Source organism: Natator depressus, chromosome 6, assembly GCF_965152275.1.
Source record: "Natator depressus isolate rNatDep1 chromosome 6, rNatDep2.hap1, whole genome shotgun sequence".
Classification (NCBI taxonomy): Eukaryota; Metazoa; Chordata; order Testudines; family Cheloniidae; genus Natator; species Natator depressus.
In genome coordinates this window covers 59,433,402-59,454,511 of record NC_134239.1, presented here as the reverse complement: position 1 = coordinate 59,454,511, position 21,110 = coordinate 59,433,402, and the positions used below count along the sequence as shown (strand labels likewise).

The 21,110-nt window shown below is 46.4% G+C and overlaps 1 protein-coding gene across 1 annotated transcript in view; it reads left to right on the top strand.

Moving 5' to 3' along the window:
- Positions 1–21,110, top strand: part of CKAP5 (cytoskeleton associated protein 5) — a 98,611-nt gene that overhangs the window by 53,739 nt on the left and 23,762 nt on the right. Inside the window, exons 19-27 of the mRNA XM_074955382.1 lie at positions 7,086–7,143; positions 7,224–7,349; positions 14,128–14,267; positions 14,495–14,669; positions 15,324–15,437; positions 17,414–17,542; positions 18,244–18,438; positions 18,801–18,936; positions 20,887–20,975. Of these exons, the coding sequence (XP_074811483.1) occupies positions 7,086–7,143; positions 7,224–7,349; positions 14,128–14,267; positions 14,495–14,669; positions 15,324–15,437; positions 17,414–17,542; positions 18,244–18,438; positions 18,801–18,936; positions 20,887–20,975 (1,162 nt within the window). The remainder of the gene's footprint in view (positions 1–7,085; positions 7,144–7,223; positions 7,350–14,127; positions 14,268–14,494; positions 14,670–15,323; positions 15,438–17,413; positions 17,543–18,243; positions 18,439–18,800; positions 18,937–20,886; positions 20,976–21,110) is intronic.

Below are 21,110 nucleotides of genomic sequence, written 5' to 3'. Positions count from 1 at the left end.
GATCCAGGAAATCCTGATACAAAACAGGAAAACTTTTGCCAGAACATATTATTCAGAAAAGAGGTTCTTGATATGGGCAGCCCATAAAGGCCCGAACCCAGTGCAGGTCTCAGTATCACAGAACCTTGATTATATTGTACCTCAGACAGGCCAGTCTTTAGCTCAGCTCTATTAAAGTCCACTTTGCCATTTCAGCTTGTTGCCTGCTTTACGTTCATGTTTGGTCTTCTTTCACCCCACAGTACTGGCCCTTCTTAAAGGGCTGCTACTCACTTAACCCACCAGTCAGAGAACCCACTCCTGCATGAGACTTCTGTATACTCCTATTCAGGGTGGATTTGATTTAAATCAAATTGATTTAAATCACTAGTCAGGAAGACTCGATTTAATCATGGATTTCTACATAAAAGTGCATTCTTGTTGATTGTTAGAACCTTAATACATAGTCTTCAACTCAGAGATAGATGAGACCCAAACTGGGTCTTTTATAGCTTGCTGCCATTATAGGTTTTCCTTCTAGTGAGAGAATGGTATGGTAGATCTCAAATCAATGAAGGCTGCACTCAGAAAGACCTCAAGACTTTTGGAATATGCTGCTCAAACAGTTTCACTTTTGTTTCTACTGCCTGTTCCTCCCTTTTCACATTTATCTCCAGACTGTCTCCTTGTCCAGATCTATTGCGCCCCCAACAATCTTCTATTCATTGAACTTTTTGAGCTAAGACCTCACCTGAACTTCATCTCCAGGAAGGCCTCAGAATATCATCTAAACTAATCCATTAATTTACTTGTCTCTTTCCAAAGACCACATTCAATACCAAGTGGGCTGGGGAATTGCACACGCTAGATGTATCCAGGACACCGGTTTTATTCTTATATAAAGCGGACCGTTGTCCTGTCTATTTCTGGATAGAGCTGGGCATTCTAAAGGTCAGACTGGATCACATAATGTATCTGTTACCAATTCATGAGCGAACCTGTCTCACAAAACATAAAGGCTTCCTGCACCAGGGTTGAAGTAATGTCTTCTGCCTGCTTCAGATGTGCTAACATCAGATCTGCAAGGTGATGATGTGGAGTAAACCACTGACCTATCTCAAACATATCTTGGACATAGCTGCCAGAGGAGATGCCAAGTTCAGGAGAGCAATACTACAATCACTGTTGGACTAATGTAGCTGAAACTCCTCATTCACATCATCTAATGAGGATAGTGCTTGCCAGTCACCTACAGGGATCCACACTGACACACTAAGTATTAACCATTCTTCCTTACTTGAGTGTATGTCCCTGTAGGCGCACCATCATAGGATGTGCGTGCACCCGTGCTGTCTTGATCAGAGACTGCAAAGTAGTGCTTGAGGTCCCAGGCCTTCACAGAACATTTCATGCTCTGAACAAGGGGATATAGGGAGGTGCGAGCCTGCCAACAAGTTCCTTCTCAACCTCCTGCAGCTCAAGATGGAGTCTATTATTGTTAGCTCTTTTAGCTTCCTGCCTGCCTTTCACCTCATGAAAGCCTTTATTCATTATTTTTCTTTCTTAGTTATTTACTTTTTTTTAAAAAATTGTGTGGTCTTGAAGGGTTTTTTTCCCCCCTCCTACTTCTGGATCTTTGTGCTGGAGCACATTCTTATGTCTAAGACCCCAAGGTTTAAACCTTGCCAGACCTGCAAGGTCTTTCCCTTGCAGTGACAGAGATTCAAGTTGCCTGCAGTGTTTAGGGGACTTCCATATCCCCTCAAAGCGAAAGGTCTGTGTGGGATTTTAGGGCAGGTCCAAAAAGATAGGGAGGCTAAACTAAAACTCCTAATGCAACATGCCTTCGCTCTGGAGGGGTCCATTTCCCCCTGCCTGTAAATCAGCCTCAACATTGCAGGCTGATCAACGGGCATGAAGACCTCTTAGAGGAAGAAGCATGCCTCCCCATGCAGAGAAATGAAGAGGTAGGTCACCCCATAAAGACCCCCTCTTGGGATACCTCACATCCCTTAAAGGGTAATTTAGAGGCTTGACTGAGTCCGGTGCTGACACATTGGTACTGTCAGAAGTCTCATCTACAGACAACTTACCACAATGGCACCACCTGATCCTCCATGGCACCATGATACACATCACTCGGTACTGACTTCTTATATAAGCTTTGAAGTAAGACAGGACCTTGCGTCCACCTCAGTACATCAGCAGCCTCCATCTCAGACTTCGCCTTTGTTACTGATTCAAGACTCCACTATAGGCTGTCACAGCCCTTCAGCTCCTTCCAGGTTTCTGTCATCTGAAGATTTCACTTCAGATGAGCCTGAATCTCCAGTGCTATGGAGATCTGTTAGAGTCCCCTTACTGATACCACCCAGGCACTTGCAGGCTGAATCCCACCCCGAGTCAGTGCTTTTTTGTCACCTCTGCCACGGGTATCAATCAGCCCAGTTCACTGGATTCCGTTTCGGCAATTTTCCTCTCTTTGGAGATTGGATGTCCCACTACATACCTGCCTGGGAAATCCTTACCTCAGACAGGTTAATACTGTAAGTCAGAGAGAGTTACCCTATCCACTTTCACTCTACCCCTCCATGTCCCTCTTCAAGGACCTTCTCATGGAAACGTCTTAGGGCAAGAGGTCCTATCCCTCTTCTCTACTGTCCCCAGAAGGCTGGTTCCAACAGAGTTCATTAGGAAAGGATTCTAGTCAACCTGCTTCCTAGTTCCCAAGAGAGATGGAGGGTGAGGCCTAATTCGCAGCCTTAGGAACTTGAACAACTATGTTCTAGCTCAATACTTCAGAATGTTGACACCAGCTACTATTCTCCCATCCTTGGATCCAAGAGACTGGTTTGTTGCCCTTTACATACAGGATGTCTACTTTCTAGTAGCTATCCACCCATCACACAAGCGCTTCCCGTGCTTTGTAATAGAAACAGACCACAGTCAATGAGTTCTTCCCTTCAGACTCTCCATAACTCAGTGTGTTTTACAAAGGACTTTTCGGTAGTAACAGCTCGCCTCAGTCGATGGGCGAATCTCTGTATTCTCATATTTGAAGGACTAGTTGTTCAGGAGTCGATCACACTGAGAGGTCTAGTCAGCTATGACCAAGGCGTTAACCTTGTTCCAATCATTAGGACATCTCATCAATCACACACAATCTATACCAGCTCCAATACAAAGGATAAACTTTGTAAGCCATTTTGGACTCCATAACAGCAAGAGCCTATTTATACAGGGAAAGATTCTTCCACCTTCTACAGCCTAATCTGAGCACTGCAGTTCAGCCCACAACCTGCTGTGAGCTTGCCTCTTCAGCTCTTTGGGTCATACATCTGTCTCTATGTTCATGACTCCTTATGCAGAATTACACCTCATATGTTTTCAGACGTGGTTAAGAATCGAATATAACCCAAACCAGACACAACCTCTTCAAATGGGTCACAGTGCCTCAAATGGTGTTGGATTCCCTTATGTGGTGGTAGAACCCACAGAGAGGCTGTGTGGGGAACCCCATTCTTATGTCCCACACTGTCAATCCTCAGCCACTTCTCCATTAGGATGGGGAGCCCAGTTGCAGGAAAATACAGCTCAGGACAAATGGTCTCTACAACAGGGGTGGGCAAATCTTTTGGCCTGAGGGCCACATCTAGGAATAGAAATTGTATGGCGGGCCATGAATGCTCAGAAAATTGGGGTTGGGGTGCAGGAGGGGATGAGGGCTCTGGTTGGGGGTGCAGGCTCTGGGGTGGGGCCAGAAATGAGGAATTCAGGATGCGGGAGTGGGCAGCGGGCTCTGGGGCGGGGCTGGGGATGAGGAGTCTGGGGTGTAGGAGGCTGCTCTGGGTTGGGACTGAGGGGTTTGGAGGGCTGGAGGGGGATCAGGGCTGGGGCAGGGGGTTGGGGTGGAGGCTCTGACTGGCGGTGCGGGCTCTGGGGTGGGGCTGGGGATGAAGGGTTTGGGGTGCAGGCAGGTGCTCTCGGCTGGGATTGAGGGGTTTGGAGGGGGATCAGGGTTGGGCCATGGGGAAAGGCTCAGGGGTACAGGCTCTGTGCAGCGCTTACCTCAAGCAGCTCCTAGAAGCAGCAGCATGTCCCTTCTCCGGCTCCTGTGCAGAGGCACAGCCAGGCGGCTCTGCACGCTGCCCCACCCTCAGGTGCCACCTCTGCAGCTCTGGTATGCCGGAGCGGGGCCATGCCATTGTTTCCGGGAGCCGCATGGAGCTGCCCCCGACCCTGCTCCCCAGCTGGAGTGGTGGAAGGGGCATGTGTGGCTGTTTTGGGGAGTCACGCGGAGCACCCCCTGACCCTTCTCCCCAGCTGGAGCAGCGGAGCGGGGCAAGCCCCAGAGCCCATTCCCCAGCGGAAGCTCGAGGGCTGGCTCAAAACGGCTGGCAGGCCAGATGTGGCCCCCAGGCCGTAGTTTGCCCATCCCTGCTCTGCAAGAATTGCTGCTTCACGTCAACGTTCTGGAGCTCAGAGCAGTTTGATAAGCTTTCCAGTACTTCCTCCATGATATACAAGGTCACTTGGTCAGAGTAATGCTAAACAGGGCAGTGGTGATGTACATCAACCACCAAGACAAAACAAGATCCCAATCTTTATGTGTAGAGTTGCTAAGACTCTGGAACTGGTGTATTTGCTAATATACCTATTCACTGGGAATCTGTCTACCAGGTCTTCAGAATACAACTGCAAATTCCCTGAGCAGATGCTTTTGGCAAGACCATGACTGGGAGCTCAGACTCTCTCTCTTTCAGTATCTGCCAGACCTGGGGTCTGCCACAGGTAGATCTCTTCGCCACCCTGAACAACTCCAAATGTCACCTGTTTTTGCTCCAAGGGAGGTTACACCTTCAGGCCCTGCTTTATGCTTATCCACCGATACCATTATTCCTCAAGACTCTCTTCTCAAGTTATGCATGGAAAGAGAGTGCTATTTGCATAGCAGCAGTCTGGCCAAGACAGGTGTAGTACTCAAACTTCATCCACCTCTTGGAGGTGGCCACCCCTGTGATTACCACTGAGGAACTATAGACACATGACTTGGGGTCCCTCATCCACCCCAACCGTTCCTTTCTGAACCTCAGGACATGGCTCCTGAATGGCTCTCATCCATGGAATTGACCTATTCAGATGCAGTTAAGTTGGTTCTTTTGTCCAGTAGAAAGCCCGGTACCCAAAAGACTTCCAGAAGTGGAAATGCTTTCATTCTGGTGCTCTCTTCCATCTTCCCAAGCCTCAGAAGTTCCACTTCCCAAGGTACTGAACTACCTATTGGAATTAAAAGTGAGAGGCATCTCAGTGAAGGCACAGTTGGCTGCTATCACAGCTTTCCACGCGCCCATCTAGGAGTTCTTGGTTTTTGCCCACCCTGTCACAGCCAGATTCCTCAAAGGTCTATACAATTTATATCCTCCTGTCTGGCACCGAGCCCCAAAGTGGGACCTCAACCTGGTTCTTAATGGTCTAAGTACAGCCCCCTTTAAACCAATGGCTACCTGCTCTCTCCTCCATCTCTCCTTTAAAACTTAATTCCTGGTCACCATTACTTCAGCAACAACAGTGGGAGAGCTGGGGGCACTCATGGCTGAACCACCATACATCACCTTTTATAGGGACACTGTTGTACTGTACCCTCATTCCCGTTTTCTTCCTAAGGTCTCATCAGCATATCCCATTAACCAAGAGATTTGCCGCCTTGTATTCAATCCAAAATCTCATTTCTCTAGAGAGGAATCAAGCCTTCATTCACTGGATGTTAGACCTTGTGTTCTATTTAGACAGAATTAAATCCTTTAGGACCTCTCCAGGAGTATTTTTATCATTTTGCAGAAAGAATGGAGGGCCACCTTGTTTTAAAGCAGAGGTTATTTAAGTGGGTTTTGGGTTGTATTTTTACCTGTTATGAAAGAACTGAGGTACAGCCTCTCCACAGACTGACAGCACATCCCATTAGAGCTCAGTCCATGTCTGTGGCTCTACTAAAAGACGTTCCTATAGCAGAAATCTGCAGGACTGTGACTTTGGTCTTCTAGTCGTACCTTTGCCAAGCATTATACCATCTGACCTGCTTCCAGAGATGGCACTATTTTTGGTGTTGCAGTTCTCCACACAGTTCTTGACCTACCTCCCCAGCACTCACCTTCTCTTTTGAATTACTGCTTGAGAGTCTCCTATGGTGGAGCACCCATGGGGGAATATACTCAAAGGGGAAGTTACTTACTGAAACTAGAGTTTTTAATGTTTTTGTTCCTATGGGTGCTCCACCTCCCACCCTCCTTCCCCTCTACTGTGAAGTTTCTGGCTTCATGGCCGTGAAGGAACTGAGTGGCGACAAGCTTGCTCCTGCCTATATCCCCTCGTTTGGAATACGAGGTGCTGTTCTGCACAGGCCTGTGAGCATTATTTATAGTCTCTGATTAAGAGTGCACAAGCATATGAACATCCTACAGTGGCGCACCAGTACGGACAAAAACATGTTGAACTCACATTACTGTAAGGTAAGTAACCTCTCCTTTACCTACACTGCCTGTAGTTCTTCCATATGTTGTCAGTGTGGATCCCATGTCCCCACTTTTCAGAGTTCTTCACTACCAAGAGCTTCAAATTCTGAAGGAACTTAAAGGGGGGTCACAGCCACTCTTTATGCCCTCACACAGGATCACATGGAGGTCCATGGTACATTGCTATTCAAAAAAAATTAGTCTTATGTGTATGGGGAATGTGTGCACCTACAGTGGGATCCATACTGAAAACATCTAGAATAACTGTTGTTGCAATATATGTAACCATTTTTTCTTCATGGACTAGCTTTTCAGGCAATAAGAGGGCTGCCTTCATATTTATAGTAAACTGGTCTTGGGCAGTATTTCACTGAAAAAGATTATATAACTTTGGAAATAGCTTTCTGTTATCTCTCACTACTTTTAGGTTTATCTACAAATGTCTGATGGTTTGGGGAGTTTTTTGTTGGTAGTTAATTTAAACTTGTTAGATTATAACTTCCATAACTAACTGTAGCTGCCTTGTCTCTTACTGATGCCTCCTGCGTGTTGACCTGTGGGCTATCTTGATTTCATGATATTCGTATTCTCTCTTAGGTTGAATGTTAAGGCTTTCATCAGCAACGTAAAGACAGCTCTTGCTGCCACTAACCCAGTGAGTAAATGTAAATTAATTTTGAAACTTCAGCACTGTCTAGTTTGACGTCTAAAGTGCTTTCTGTTCTGTTTTGGCAGGCTGTAAGGACTGCTGCTATTACCTTGTTGGGCGTCATGTATCTCTATGTTGGACCCCCTTTGCGAATGTTCTTTGAGGATGAGAAGCCAGCTCTTCTTTCCCAGATAGATGCAGAATTTGAAAAGGTAAGACCTCTGCATGCCGTAGTTCTCTTAGTAAACAGCTGGAAGTGCTAACTTCAATATAGTGCCATTTGCATGGGGTTTAGAACTCTAAGTAGGCTGGTTATTCACTGGTATTTCTGGATGACTGATTTAGTAGTGTGCAAGACCACACTTTGGAGTGATGTAGCCACACAAGTGGGGGTCTTGGATGTTTTGTCTTTGAATAAGGAGTAGTTCTTCATTGAGTGATGGCATAGGCGCCGACTTCCCCTATGCCCAATGGGTGCTCGATGTGCGTCCCGTCCCTGGCCCCACCTCGTCCCGCCCCTGCACTGCCTTCCCCCGATCTTCCTTCCCCCAGGTCCGCACCCCTGCTCTGTCGCCTCCTCCCCTGAGCACACAGCGTACCCGTTCCTTCCCATCCCTCCCGGAAAGTCTTAAGTGTTGCCAAACAGTTGGGTGGGGGAGGAGCAGGGACATGGTGTGCGGGGGAGGGTAGAAGGATGCGAGGAGGGGGGAGCGTGGCTGCTGGTGGTTGTGGAGCACCCACTAATTTTTCCCTATGAAAAATAGGGCCTATGAGTGATGGTCCCTACGTGTAGCCTGCATGTGGGATACACGTGTGCACCATGTGGCTGAGTCCATAATTTTCCTGCAGGCAGTGTCTGGCCGTAGCTGTCCTCGGGCTCCCACCCAAGGGCAGAAAGGGTGGTGCAGGCCAACTCCTCTCCAGTTCTTTCTTGTCGCGTCGTGGTCTGAATTGGAATCTTTGGTGTCCTCATCTCATTTTTTTAGTGTCATTCCTATAAGAATTGGTTTTAGTAGTTATTACAGCAGAGTATAGCATAGATAGTGGGATGGAATTTTTTCCCAGCCCTGGGGATTTTCCTCTGAGAAGTCTGGGATTAATGCAAGGATCCCAGGATTCAAAAGCTGTTACTTGCCTTTGCTGCTTTTCTGTGACCGAGGAACATCAATGCTGGCTCTACTGTGTGAGGCTCGCATTTCTGCCAAGTGCAGCATCTGCTGCTCTTTTTACTCTTGTGGGGTGGGTACTGAGTCTCAGAAAATACCTTATGGAGAAGGGAATGAAGTCCCAATCAGATCTAGGCTGGGGGACTACCCGTTTACATCAACCTGAACAAGTGGGCAGCACCCCTCTGAGCATGAGCTCAGGAGTGGAGGCTAAGTCTGTTAAGCCTAAGAGAAGGATTCACAAGAGTGTGAAGCACTCTCATGGACATAAGGACAAGTCTGTCTCCTTGTCATAAAAAGAAGGGATCCCTCCATGACCCCCTCAGTCATGAGAGCTAACACACACGAGCTCTAAGGTCTTAAACCAGACTAAATCTTCTTGGAAAGAGGAAGGCACGCAAATGTATGGATCCGACAGTTCTGACACTGGCTCCGGTGGTGGAGACATGGGGTTAGCTCCTTGTGCTTTCATCCACTTTGGCAATTGAGGTGGTATCGATAAATAAACAGCCCCAGAGAGATCAGACAGCCACGGTGACCAGCTCCACCAATGGACTCTCCTTGTACTCTGGAACAGTTAGGGACATATGTCTCCCCGGATGATGTCTTTGCTCTTCTCTGTCAGCATTCACTGCTCCTATCAGGTCTGTCAACATTCCAGGATGTTGTTACGCTGGAAGAGTAGTCTATCACAAGGAGATAGTCGTTCCACCTGCCAACTTTGAAGTGCAGCCATCGGTTCCACCAGGGATCCGGCCTTCTATTCTGATGAGTCAGAGGCTCCACAGGTGTCTGCAGCACTGAGGAGAGGTGGCCCCTAACAGAAGCCCTAGGAGGTCAGGGTTCCAACCTCCAACCAGACATGATTGGCCATGGGACAGGTGGTAACCCATGCCATCCTCCTCCAGTGAATCCATCTTACTGGCAATATTAGGAGCCCTACCCTGGATACCCAGGATCAGTGCAGGAGTCCTACTTGCCATTGTCTGGCCGTATGCAACCAACTCTGTCTGAGTATTTGGAGGAGGAAGGCGAGCTGGATCTTACCATGACTAGATTGCTCCCAGAACAGTAACTGGATCAGGTGGTCACTCCATATTCAGTCTCTACTGGATGACTAAACTATACCAACAGTTTATGCACAAGGTAGTGGCAGAGCTACAAATCCACCTGGAAGAAGTTCAAGAATCTCAGCACAGCTTGCTAGACATTCTGTAGCTCTCCAGTCCCAATAGTGGCCCTCCCCATCAATGAGGGACATCATGGCCCCAATAAAGGCAGTTTTGTACACCCCTGCTGCTTGTTCTCCCACCCCTAGAAGGGCCAAGTAGTGCTACTTTGTCCCATTAAAGGTGGGAGTTCTTGGTGGCCAGGCAGCTACAGAGCAATCCAAGCAACAGCACCCAAAGGCTGCTTCCTCTGATAAGGGTATACAAGACTTGACCTTCTGGAAAGAAAGGTCTTCTCTTTCACCTTCCTCCAGTTCAGTGTATCTAATCATCGGGCCCTCTTGGCCAAATATGATATCAATTATGCTAGATCTCTAGAGTTTAAGGACAAGTTCCATGAGGAGGATAGAGCCGGCTTTCAGACGTTACTGAATGAGGGCAAATTGATGGCCAAAACTTCACTCTAAGTCACAGTGGACATGGCAGATATCTCCATAGAGGGGTATGGTTATGGCAATTGTCATGAGGAGAGACTTGTTGCAATCCTCAAGGTTCCCTAGAAAGGTGCAAGTATGATCCAAGATCTGCCCTATTGCACAGGAAAGCAGATGAGTGTCTCCATCCCCTCAAAGACTTAAGAACAACACTTTGCTTGCTGGGCATCTATACCTCTGCTCCCAAGAGGAAACAACATAGACCAGGATATGTGGCAATAATTCCCTTATTGGAGGAGAGCACATGGTTTGTGGCTCTTAACGTGAGATGCATATTTTCTTCTAGATATCCGTCCAGTCCATAAGTAGTTCCTCAGGTTCCTATTTGGCCAAAACCATTTCTCATCCAGAGTCTTCCCTTTTGATCTGGCCCCAGCACCCAGGGTGTTTTACAAAAGTTTTTTTCAGTAGTAGCTGCTTGGATGAGAAGAGAAGGATTTACAGTCTTCCCATACTTTTCACAGGGAACTACTACGACATGGTCAACAGAGCAGCCCATATTCTGCTCAGCCTTTTACCTTCCCTAGGTGTCGGTGTCCATCGTGAAAAATCCATGTTGCTCTCCACAAGGTGCATAGACTTCGTATGGGGACGTTAAACTCTACTACAGGAAGAGCATTATCTACCCCTTGAAAGGTTTCAGGCCATGAGTGTTGCCTCTGACAGTGACCTGGTCTATGACAAGTTCTGACTAAAGTCCTGTATTTCTGTCCTTGGCAATATGGCTTCATGCACACAACATTATTTGCCATGCTATATCTATGATGCCTACAAGCCTGACTTCTTGGTTTACTTCGCAGCATAAATGAAAAGGTCACAATTCTGCCCAAGATATTAAGCTGTCTTGTGTGGTGGACAAAACTGGAGAAGGTTTGGGTAGGTAGCTCTTTCCACACACCAAACCCCCAAAGCAAACCATTGTTACCAACGCCTGCCTATTGGATTGGGGTGTGCGATCATATGGCACAGGGTCATCTGGAATGTCCAGAAGTGCCAGAATGCACATCAACTTACTAGAACTCAGGGTGGTTTCTTGGGCCTGCAGTGTCTTCTTCCCACTCATCCAATCCAAATACGTTTGGATCATGTCCGACAATAACAGTATTTTATATAAAGAAGTAAAGGAAAACAAGTTCCTCTCTGTGCGTAGAGGCAGTCATCCTCTGGATTTGGTGCATCAAATGTCACAACCCTATCAGCAGCATACTTACCAGGGGCACAAAATTCCCTTGTGGACTGCTTGAGCAGACACTGTTCCATGAATCACAAATGGGAGATTCAAGATTTGGTTCTCAGTGACATCTTTGGGGAGTGCCATCTTGGGACCATTTTGCCTCATAGGTGAACAAGAAGCATCCTTAGTACTGCTCTAGAGCAGCCCTGGGCAAATACTTATTGGAAGATGCCCTCCTGCTTGTTGTGGAAGGGTTGCCTGGGGTATCCATTCTCTCTCGTTCCTTTGATACCACAGTTTAATGGAAGATCTGTTGAGTCACACCCAACTGGCCATGACGGTTTTGATTCACTGATCTGTTGAAGCTGTCCGTGCAACCACCCATGAATATCTCCATGTTGCCGGACCTAACGCAGCACAGCGGCAAGGTCGCATGTCCCAATCCGGGACCTCTGCAGCTCAGAGCCTGGCATTCGGACGCAAGTCAGAGATTAGAACACATTCCTAGAAGGTGCAGTCCATCCTTAACCGAAGTAGGAAAAGATTCTACGAGAAGCTGTTCAGCTAAATGGAAGTGTTCCTCTGCTTGAGCTCATCAACGCAGTTTGTCTCCAGACTCCACCAGAGGCACTGTTACATTAGAGTGGCTACTTATGGAGGTAAGTTTTCAGATCTTGCATTCATGTCCCTGCGGATGCATTTTGCAGCAATCCATGCTTTCCATCCTCCAGGGATAACCCTATGATCTTCACACATTCTATCACTAGTTTTTGTTTTTGTTGTTGTTTTAAGGGGATTTTCAGATCCTCCTCCAGTGGTGAAATTCACACCTCAGTGAGACCTCATTTTTGTTCTATTGTCTCTCACTAAGACTCCCTTTGAACTGCTTGGCACATGCTCTGCGAACCGTCTGTCCTTGAAGGTGGCCTTTTTGAATAGCTATAATGTCAGCCAGAAGAGTCAGTGAACTGGGAGCACTTGTGGCAGGTCCACCATATACTACCTTCTATAAAGAAAAGGTCTCGCTACTCCCCAACTCCAGATTCATACCCACTGTAGTCTGGGTTTCATGTGGGTCAGATTATCCACTTATCTCTATTCCCCTCTTCCCCCCCCCCCCAAAAAAAACCCCCAAAACAAAAAACTACATGTCTGGGAAGAGGAGAGAAGACTGTATCCTGTGGCTTTGTGCTTTTATCTTCAAAGGTTAGGTGTCTTTTTAATGTCCTTTGTTACATTTGTTTGTATAGCAGGGCTGTCCAAGAGGTCAACCTACAGTAACTCCTCACTTAAAGTTGTCCCGGTTAACGTTTTGTTATGTTGCTGATCAATTAGGGAATATTCTCGTTTAAAGTTGTGCAGTGCTCCACTCTTATGTTGTTTGGCTGCCTGCTTTCTCCACAGCTGGCAGCCTCTGTACCCGCCCCTCCCCATAGCGCCTCCCGCCCGCTGGCAGACCCCGCGGATCAGCACCTTCCCTCTCCTCCCCCTGCCCATGGCAATCAGCTGGTTTGCGGCATTTTGGAGGCAGGAGGGAGGAGCAAGGACTTGGCGTGCAGGCTCCCCTTCCCTCCCTTGCCTCCTGAATGTGGCAAGCCAGCTGATTGTCCCAGGGGAGCGAGGACTCAGCGAGGACTCAGCGTGCGTCTCCCCTGCCTCCTGCCCATGGCAATCAGCTGGTTTGCGGCCTTTAGAAGGGAGGGGGGAAGAAGAGGCAGGTCAAGGATGGGGGTTTGGGGGAAGGGGGGGAGTGGGCAGGCTGAGGGTTGAGCCCTCCTGCCCGCCCCTCGTGCCTGCAGAGTAGGGGAAGCTGCTGCTGCTGCGCAAAGGGCTTCTCCTAGCCTACAACACCTTCAGCCTCCTTGCCTGCCTCATCTCCAGTGCCAGTGTAGGGTGCCCCTGCCTTACCTCCTCTTTTTAAAACTTGCATTAAATTGCTTGTTTAAAATGTATATACTGCCTTTTTGTCTGGCCAAAAAAAAAAAAAAAAAATTCCCTGGAACCTCCCCCCCCACCCCCCCATTAATTCTTATGGGGAAATTGGATTCGCTTAACATCGCTTCACTTAAAGTTGCATTTTTCAGGAACATAACTACAACGTTAAGTGAGGAGTTACTGTACATTGGTGCAGAGACTTTTGAAATGGATCTCTGGTTATATTACCTTTTATTACCATCTAGCTGGCATCTTCTCCCTCCTGCTCCCAGAAAGGGTAAAGGCTCATGCCATCAAGGGGCAACCTACTTCAGCTTTATCTCTGAGAGATATACCCGTACTAGAGATATTTAGGGCAGCTACTTGAAGCTCTCTGCATACCTTCACCAGATGTTATGCTCTTGTACAATTGTGAACTGTGGATACAGCAGGACTAAAGTCAGTTATCACTTCAGTATTCCCGCATCCACCCCCTGTTTGACTACTGCTTGTTAATCTCCCACCTGTGGAATACACATAGAGATTATCACGCAAAGAAATGGAGGTTACTCACCTGTAACTGGATGTTCTTTGAAATGTGTGGTCCCTATCTATGTTGCACTACCTGCCCTCTGTCCCCCCTCTGCTGTGGATTCGTTACATTGCGGTAAGAATGGAAAACTAGAGAGGCATCAGCCTGCACTGCCCTTCATGCCCTTGGTTTGGAGCCTGAGGAGAGCTGCGGCACACGTGCAGGCCAATGGACACGGCTTGCAAGAAATTCCAGACTCAGGCATACAGTGCACATGCGTATTCCATGTGTGGAATACAGATAGGGACCCCACACCTTGAAGAACCTCCAGTTACAGGTAAGTAACATCCATTTCTGGTTTTATGATGAACTTCAGAAGCTACTGCTTTTTGGAGCAATGCTGTGTGTTGAAAAGGCATTGTTCTGGGCCACATGACAATTGAGAGATGGTGGTGTGTGAACAGCCCCACATGTAAGATTCTTAAACATCTAACTTCTTCCATATGCATTCATCTGACTTGTATGTGTGCCATGTTTGCAGATGCAAGGGCAGACTGCACCTGCTCCAACTCGAGGCACTTCCAGACACAGTGGTGGCAGTGGGGATGACGGTGAGGAAAGAGATGAGCAAGAGGATATAGGGAATGATGTTGTGGATCTTCTGCCAAGAACAGACATCAGGTGGGTTTAGATTCAACAAACTAAGGACTGACACTCTGCTGCTGCATATGAGCAACTTTGTATCCTAAAATGAGCAACTTTGTATCCTAAGTCCTTTTCTCTGTTTTGGTGCACTGTGGCCTTTGAAGGGCATTCACAGAGGAGTGTCTGGTTCATATGTTGTGCTCCTATAATACTAAATGATACTGGATGTCAGGGATTGTGGGTTTTTGTTGTTGTTTTTACAGTGATAAGATCACAGCTGAATTGGTGTCTAAGATTGGGGACAAAAACTGGAAGATCCGAAAGGAGGGTCTGGATGAAGTGACAAGCATCATTAATGATGCCAAATTCATACAGCCAAATATAGGAGAACTTCCAGCTGCCTTGAAGTGTCGTCTCAATGACTCCAATAAAATCTTGGTATGCTACTAGAAATCCTAATGTCTGAAGCAAATTCCTGTTGCAGTCACTTTAGATTATTAATCAGCCTGTTTCAGTTCCGTCAGTGTGGGGGCTTGAAAAGTAGATTAGTGTTTCATCCATGAAAGAAATTCTTTTTTTTTTTTTTTAACTAAAGTCTGTATAATAGAGCATTAAAATAGACATCTAGTCAGTTAATGAAGTGGGTGGTTCCAGGGCCTCTGTCTGCCACTTCTCCATTTCTTAGGCGTTTTTTTTTCTTCCCACTGGTGTGTAAAAGACCCCACGAACTGGAAGGATGATGCAGCTGTCTGTATAAATAAGCGAATATTTTATTTTCAATAATTCATAATAATAAATGCAACACCAGGAGATTAAAAGTCACTTCTTCCTGAAAATGGTTTTTAAATTGGTGTCCCTTTAAATCTACATGAGACACAGCAATAACTTCACCTGTGCATGGCCTAAACTATCTCTTGCTATCAAACGAAAGTAAATGCAGGAATAGGCATGTTCTCACAGCCCTTCAAGAGATAAAGTCTAGATAAGCCGTAATAGCAACATGATGTTGCTACTCGGTTCGTTTGTAGTGGGGGCCTTGAGCACAGAGCACCTAATAATTAGTTCATTAAAACACTTTTCTTTCTCATCCAGGTTCAACAAACACTGAGCATCCTCCAGCAGTTAGCCATGGCAGTGGGCCCAAACATCAGGCAACATGTGAAAAACCTGGGCATTCCGATCATCACAGTTCTGGGGGACAGTAAGGTAGGCTATCATGTCTTGTATTTTCTTTTCGGAATGAAGGCTCATCCTCTGTATACTTCCAGATACACTGGGAGCAATCTTCAGTGTTTGACTTAAATTAGCCTAGATGTTTAGAGGCAGGTGAGTGTTCAGACTAGTTTCAGAAGCTTTCTGAATGCTACTCGGAGCTCTGTCTTCCAAATGACTGCAGATTTACTATCTGCAGATATGAATACTGTCTGTGCTGTGGTTAAGCTGGTGGCTTTCTTGTTCAATGTCCAGGATGTACAATAGAGCCCATTTATGCACAGTGTCCAGCTCTTCATCTTAAACTGATTTTTTATAAACTTTGCTTCTCAATGTAGAAGATACAGTCCAGGTTAGCAGTACTAGGGCAGCAAGTTGGTTTGCTGTGCAGGGATCAGTGCCAGGCCTAGCTCTATGGGTAGAGTGAGCACTTACGCTACTTCAGTGACTACCCCCAGGTGATGCATAGCTTTCTGTCCAGTCTTTAGCTGTAAAGAATCCTGCTAACATGGGCCCTCTCAGAATATCTATCTGAACATAAGATATCTTGGCTGTCCTAAACATGATTCTATTGGAGGACTATCACAAAAGAGATTTGATTTTTTTTTTTTTTTTTTTTTTGGTTGGGTTGGAGTTTGTTTAAATTCTATTTTGCTTAGTGTGATAGGTGCATTGAATAGATTGAAGTAAATAAGATCTATGTAGTCAGAACTTAATAGAGATGTTACATTGTCTCTAAAACTCTATTCATGTAGCCTGGCATCCTAGAACAGGGGTGTAAATTAGCTGCTTCAGAGCAGGCTGTTGCCTTTCCCTTTTTAGGTGTCACTTGGAAGCATTGGGTCATGCTGTGAGTGTGTAGGAGTAAGAGAGAGCATTCTTCTTGACCTCAGCCGATGATCATTTCATGCCCTGAAGTAGAAGTACCTGGGTTTTGGCAGTTCATAGAAATGTAGGGCTGGAAGGGACCTCCGGAGGTCCTCTAGTCCAGCCTCCTGTGCTGAGGTAGGACCAAGTAAACTTAGACTATTCCTGACAGGTATTTGTATAACCTGTTCTTAAAAACCTCCAATTATTGTGATTTCACTACCTTCCTTGGAAGCCTAGTCCAGTGCTTAACTATCTTCATAGTTAGGAAAATCTTTCTAAGTAGTCCTTGCTGCAAATTAAGTCCATTACTACTTTCTACCTTCAATGGACATGGAGAACAATCGATCATTGTCCTCTTTATAACAACCCTTAACATATTTGAAGACAAGTAATTGGGTACCCTCTGAGTCCTCTTTTTCTCAAAACTAAATATACCTAGTGTTTTAACCTTTCCTTTATAGGTCAGGTTTTCTAAATTGTTGTTGCTGTCCTCTCTTCAGCTTGTCCATATCTTTCTAAAAGTGTGCCGCTCAGAACTGGACACAGTGCTCCAGCTGAGGCCTCACCAGTGCTGAGTAGAACAGGACAGTTACCTCCCATGTCATTCGTTTTAGTACACCTCAGAATACTAGCCTTTTTTTCATAACTGCATCACATTGTTGGCTCGTATTCAATTTGTGATCCACAATAAACTGGGTTACTGAAAAGGAGCTGGAGGTATCTCCTGATCCTGCCTGGATTCATAAACATGCTAAACCTGTTTTAACCTTCATTTAAGTAAGTAACCTCAATCTTTAGCCCTCTTGTGAGTTTTGGATTTGAGATTATCCTTTCATTAGGGAGGGACAGCAGACAAAATTCTTTCAAAGATGCTCCCATTCCTTTTCTGTGTCAGGCTTTACCTAAACTTGTCTGACTACTGTATTATGCCTACTTTTCAGAGACTTCTCCATCTCTGATAGAATGAGTTGCATTTTGTGATGCTGGGACTTGGGTTTCCCAGCAGTGAACAAAAATGTGAGTCCTTGGTGCGGGATGATTTAATTTGTAATGGAAAGGGTGATCCCAGAACCTCCCCAGTTTTTGTTGTCTTGTTACAGAACAATGTACGTGCTGCTGCCCTGGCTACTGTGAATGCCTGGACAGAACAGACTGGCATGAAAGAATGGTTGGAAGGAGAGGACCTGTCTGATGAGCTCAAAAAAGAAAACCCTTTCTTAAGACAAGAGGTAAAGATTGGTACTGTGTACATGACTTTGTTCCTTATACCTTTTGAATTGCAGCTTAGCCATAGTTTGAGCACAACTATAGAAATAAAGGGGTGAGGCTAGTGCAGACTGCAGTAACTGAGCACTGTATCCTGAGGGTAAGAAATGTGTAATGCAGTTTGTGTACTGACTTGTAACAGTAAAAAATAAAATTGATCAAGGATGGTATTGAGTTGCTCTCACTTGTGGTGCTGAAATTCAAACTTCAGTGTTGCTCATATTAAACCAAACTAAATAAATGGTGCTGCTTCCCTCAAATGAGTCTTCCTTTATGCACAGGTGCTTAAGAGTAGAGCTGAGGTTTTGGGATGTTGCTTGAGCCAGGGATGCCCAAAGTGCAACTTACTGACCAAGAGTAATGCACAACTCTGAAATGCTGCCCTCATCTTTAACTTGGAGTAGTAGCCATAATGGAGCCTGGCCGCTTGAATCAAATTACTTGTATACTGGGATCTGTAGTCTCAGTGGGCTGCACTTTATTGTTGAAGGTCAGGATGGTTGCAAATGGTGAATATCTGAGTTGAGTTTGGTCCCCTCAACTAATTCACACAACTACTTCTGCTCCTATCAAGACTGCTGGTGACTCCTTACCACAATGCATATTTCAGACATCAGTTATCATATTCTGAAGGGCAAAGCTAACCTGTGCTATCTCCTTCCAGCTTCTGGGCTGGTTGGCTGACAAGCTGCCTACCCTCCGTTCTGTTCCTTCTGACTTGCTTTTGTGTGTGCCTCACCTGTACTCCTGCCTGGAGGATCGAAATGGAGACGTGCGTAAAAAAGCACAGGATGCCCTGCCATTCTTTATGATGCATCTCGGTTTTGAGAAGATGGCCAAAGCTACTGGCAAGCTGAAGGTATTGTTGTTAGACTCTCTTACCTGAGGAAGAAGGCAGCGTATGAATGAACTTGGGTGAAAGTGAGTGTAATGTCTATGGCAAATGTCTAACTCTTACTAGAAAGTGAACTTGTGAATGTTTTTTGAGCCATGTAAACTCTCAGGAATCACTGCTGACTTCAGGTGTGAAATACTTGACCTTCAATGGGTGTGGTTGAAAGTGTTTTAACCACATTATAACTTCTAATTCTCAAAGCACTGTCCCTTTGGCTAAACTATCTTCCATTTAGCCTCTTGCACACTGCACTTTTAAACTGCAGCCATTTATCCCATGTTCATAGACTATGGCATATCTCTCTGTATGTGCATCTTTCTCTTCAGCCAACTTCCAAAGATCAGGTACTGGCCATGCTCGAAAAAGCCAAAGCCATCATGCCAGCCAAACCAGCTGTTCCTGCTAAGGCATCTTCCAAAGTGGTAGGAGGAGCAGCTCCAGCCAAATTCCAGTCTGCATCAGGTAATCTATCTTGTAATGCTGGGAAATGTATGGGAAAGAATTTCCTCAGAAAAGACTAATTTGAAGGGAAACACTAAATTTTAATGTTTAGTCATGCTAGCATGAAAAGCTGGTGTGTGTCTAAGACACAGACCCTTTGGGGAAGGCCTTGTTTACAGAAGCAGGGTATAGGGAATAAGAACCACTCTGTAATGTCTCCTGTCAAGATAGTACAGTAGGCTGAATATCTGTGGAAGACCAGTTTCATTTGGGTGTGGATGGGTTTCATTGGAATAGAGAGGCAAGCCAGTTAATCACAGGGTCTTGGTGTGGTACTGGTAAATCACAGGGAAGTCAAGTCATTAAGATATACTACGGTGGAATTAGTCACTCCATAGTCTGAAAAGCTTTTAAGGACTACCTATAGAAACCCCACTCTGGGGGCTGGAGCTGCAGGTTCCCAGGGTTTTGGTGTGTCTAGCTTAATATGCAAATATTCTCATATGTGGAGAATCTCTCTGGTCTGTAGAACGTGACTGTTGGATTAATCAAACCCACAGGAACACAGAGGCAAAGTTCTTTGTGCTTGAAAAGTTGCTGTATGTCAGCCTCAAAAAGGTGCCACCACCCTTCTCTGCTGCCTCTGACGTGGCACTCTGAGCAGCTTTGCTCTGAGTTTTTTGGGGAGGCTGCAGATTCTTGGGTTGTCTTGATGTGTCATCGGTTTGTGTGTTCCACCTCCCCCCAGCCTTTGCTGCTCCTCCTCCTTGGAACTTCCAAACTAAGGTAGAGGAGAAGTTACGTGCAGTCAGTTTTAAGAACTGCTGTGAACCAGCAATGGTAACCTCTGACGGTGCACTGGCTTCATCCTGCCCTCTTGTCCCATTCTTCTAGCACCAACTTGGGAAGTCACGCCATCTTAGTGATTGGGTTTATGCCTGCCCCTCTCTCTAGAGCAGTGGTTTTCAAACTTTTTTTTCTGGCGACCCAGTTGAAGAAAATTGTTGATGCCCATGACCCAACGGAGCTGGGGATGAGGGGTTTGGGGGGGCTCAGGGCAGGGGTTTGGGGTGCAAGGTTGGGATGTGGGCTTACCTTGGGCGGATCCCGGTCAGCAACGCAGCAGGGGTGCTAAGGCAGGCTTCCTGCCTATCCTGGCACCATGGACCGTACTGCACCCTGGAAGCAGCCAGCAACAGGTCCAGCTCCTAGGTGGAGGCATGCGAGTGGCTCTGCATGGCTCTTGCCTGCAGACGCTGCAGGCCCCCAGCTCCCATTGGCCGGTTCTCGGCCAGTGGGAGTGCGGAGCCAGTGCTTGGGGTGGGGGCAGTGCGTGGAGCCCCGTGACCGCGCCCCCCGCCTAAGACCCGGACCAGCTACCCACTTCCGGGGTGCAGCACAGTGTCAGACTAGCCTGCCTTAGCTGGGTAGCACTGCCGATGGGACTTTTAACTGCCCGGTTGGCGGTGCTGACCAGAGCTGCAACAACCCTGTGCCTTACATTCCGCGACCCAGTACTGGGTCTTGACCTGCAGTTTGAAAACCACTGCTCTAGAGTGCCTGCATGGCAAAGCTGTTGAGGGACTTGAACCTACTTTTCAGCAGCCCCTATGTAAACAGTAAGGAACAATCCCAGTTAAGCTTGCTATCTAAGACCAGAAACATACTAAGATCAAGGAAAGAGGAAGATTAAAATGTGCAAATTTTTATATACATTTAGATACGAGGGTTAGTTTCTTGGTGTTGACATAGTCTGTAAGTACCTGACTGTTAACACACAGTGTAAGAGCTGAGCAAGCTTCCTTTGTGCATCTGAAATGCCTGCCTCTCCTTGTGATTAAGAGTTTGTTGTCATTATGAGCAGCTCCCCTTCTCTGCAGTCAGACTGAAGAACAGTGGTGAACTGAATGTGCTGTTCGTGAATGGACTCATTTTCGCAAAATATGTTTGAAATAATCTCTTGTTTCCAAGCACCCGCTGAAGATTCAGGGTCCAGCACCATGGAGCCCAAGCCTGACCCCAAAAAGGCCAAAGCAGGAGGAGCTGCCTCTAAAGCTAAGGTACAGTGATGCCACCATGCAAGACTAATGAGCTGGGTTCCGGTTGGGGAGTATAGTAGCTTGTTAATGCAACCCTTGACACTTTTACGGAGGTGGTCTGTGCAAGCCTATGAGAGTATCCAGACTCTTAAGTGA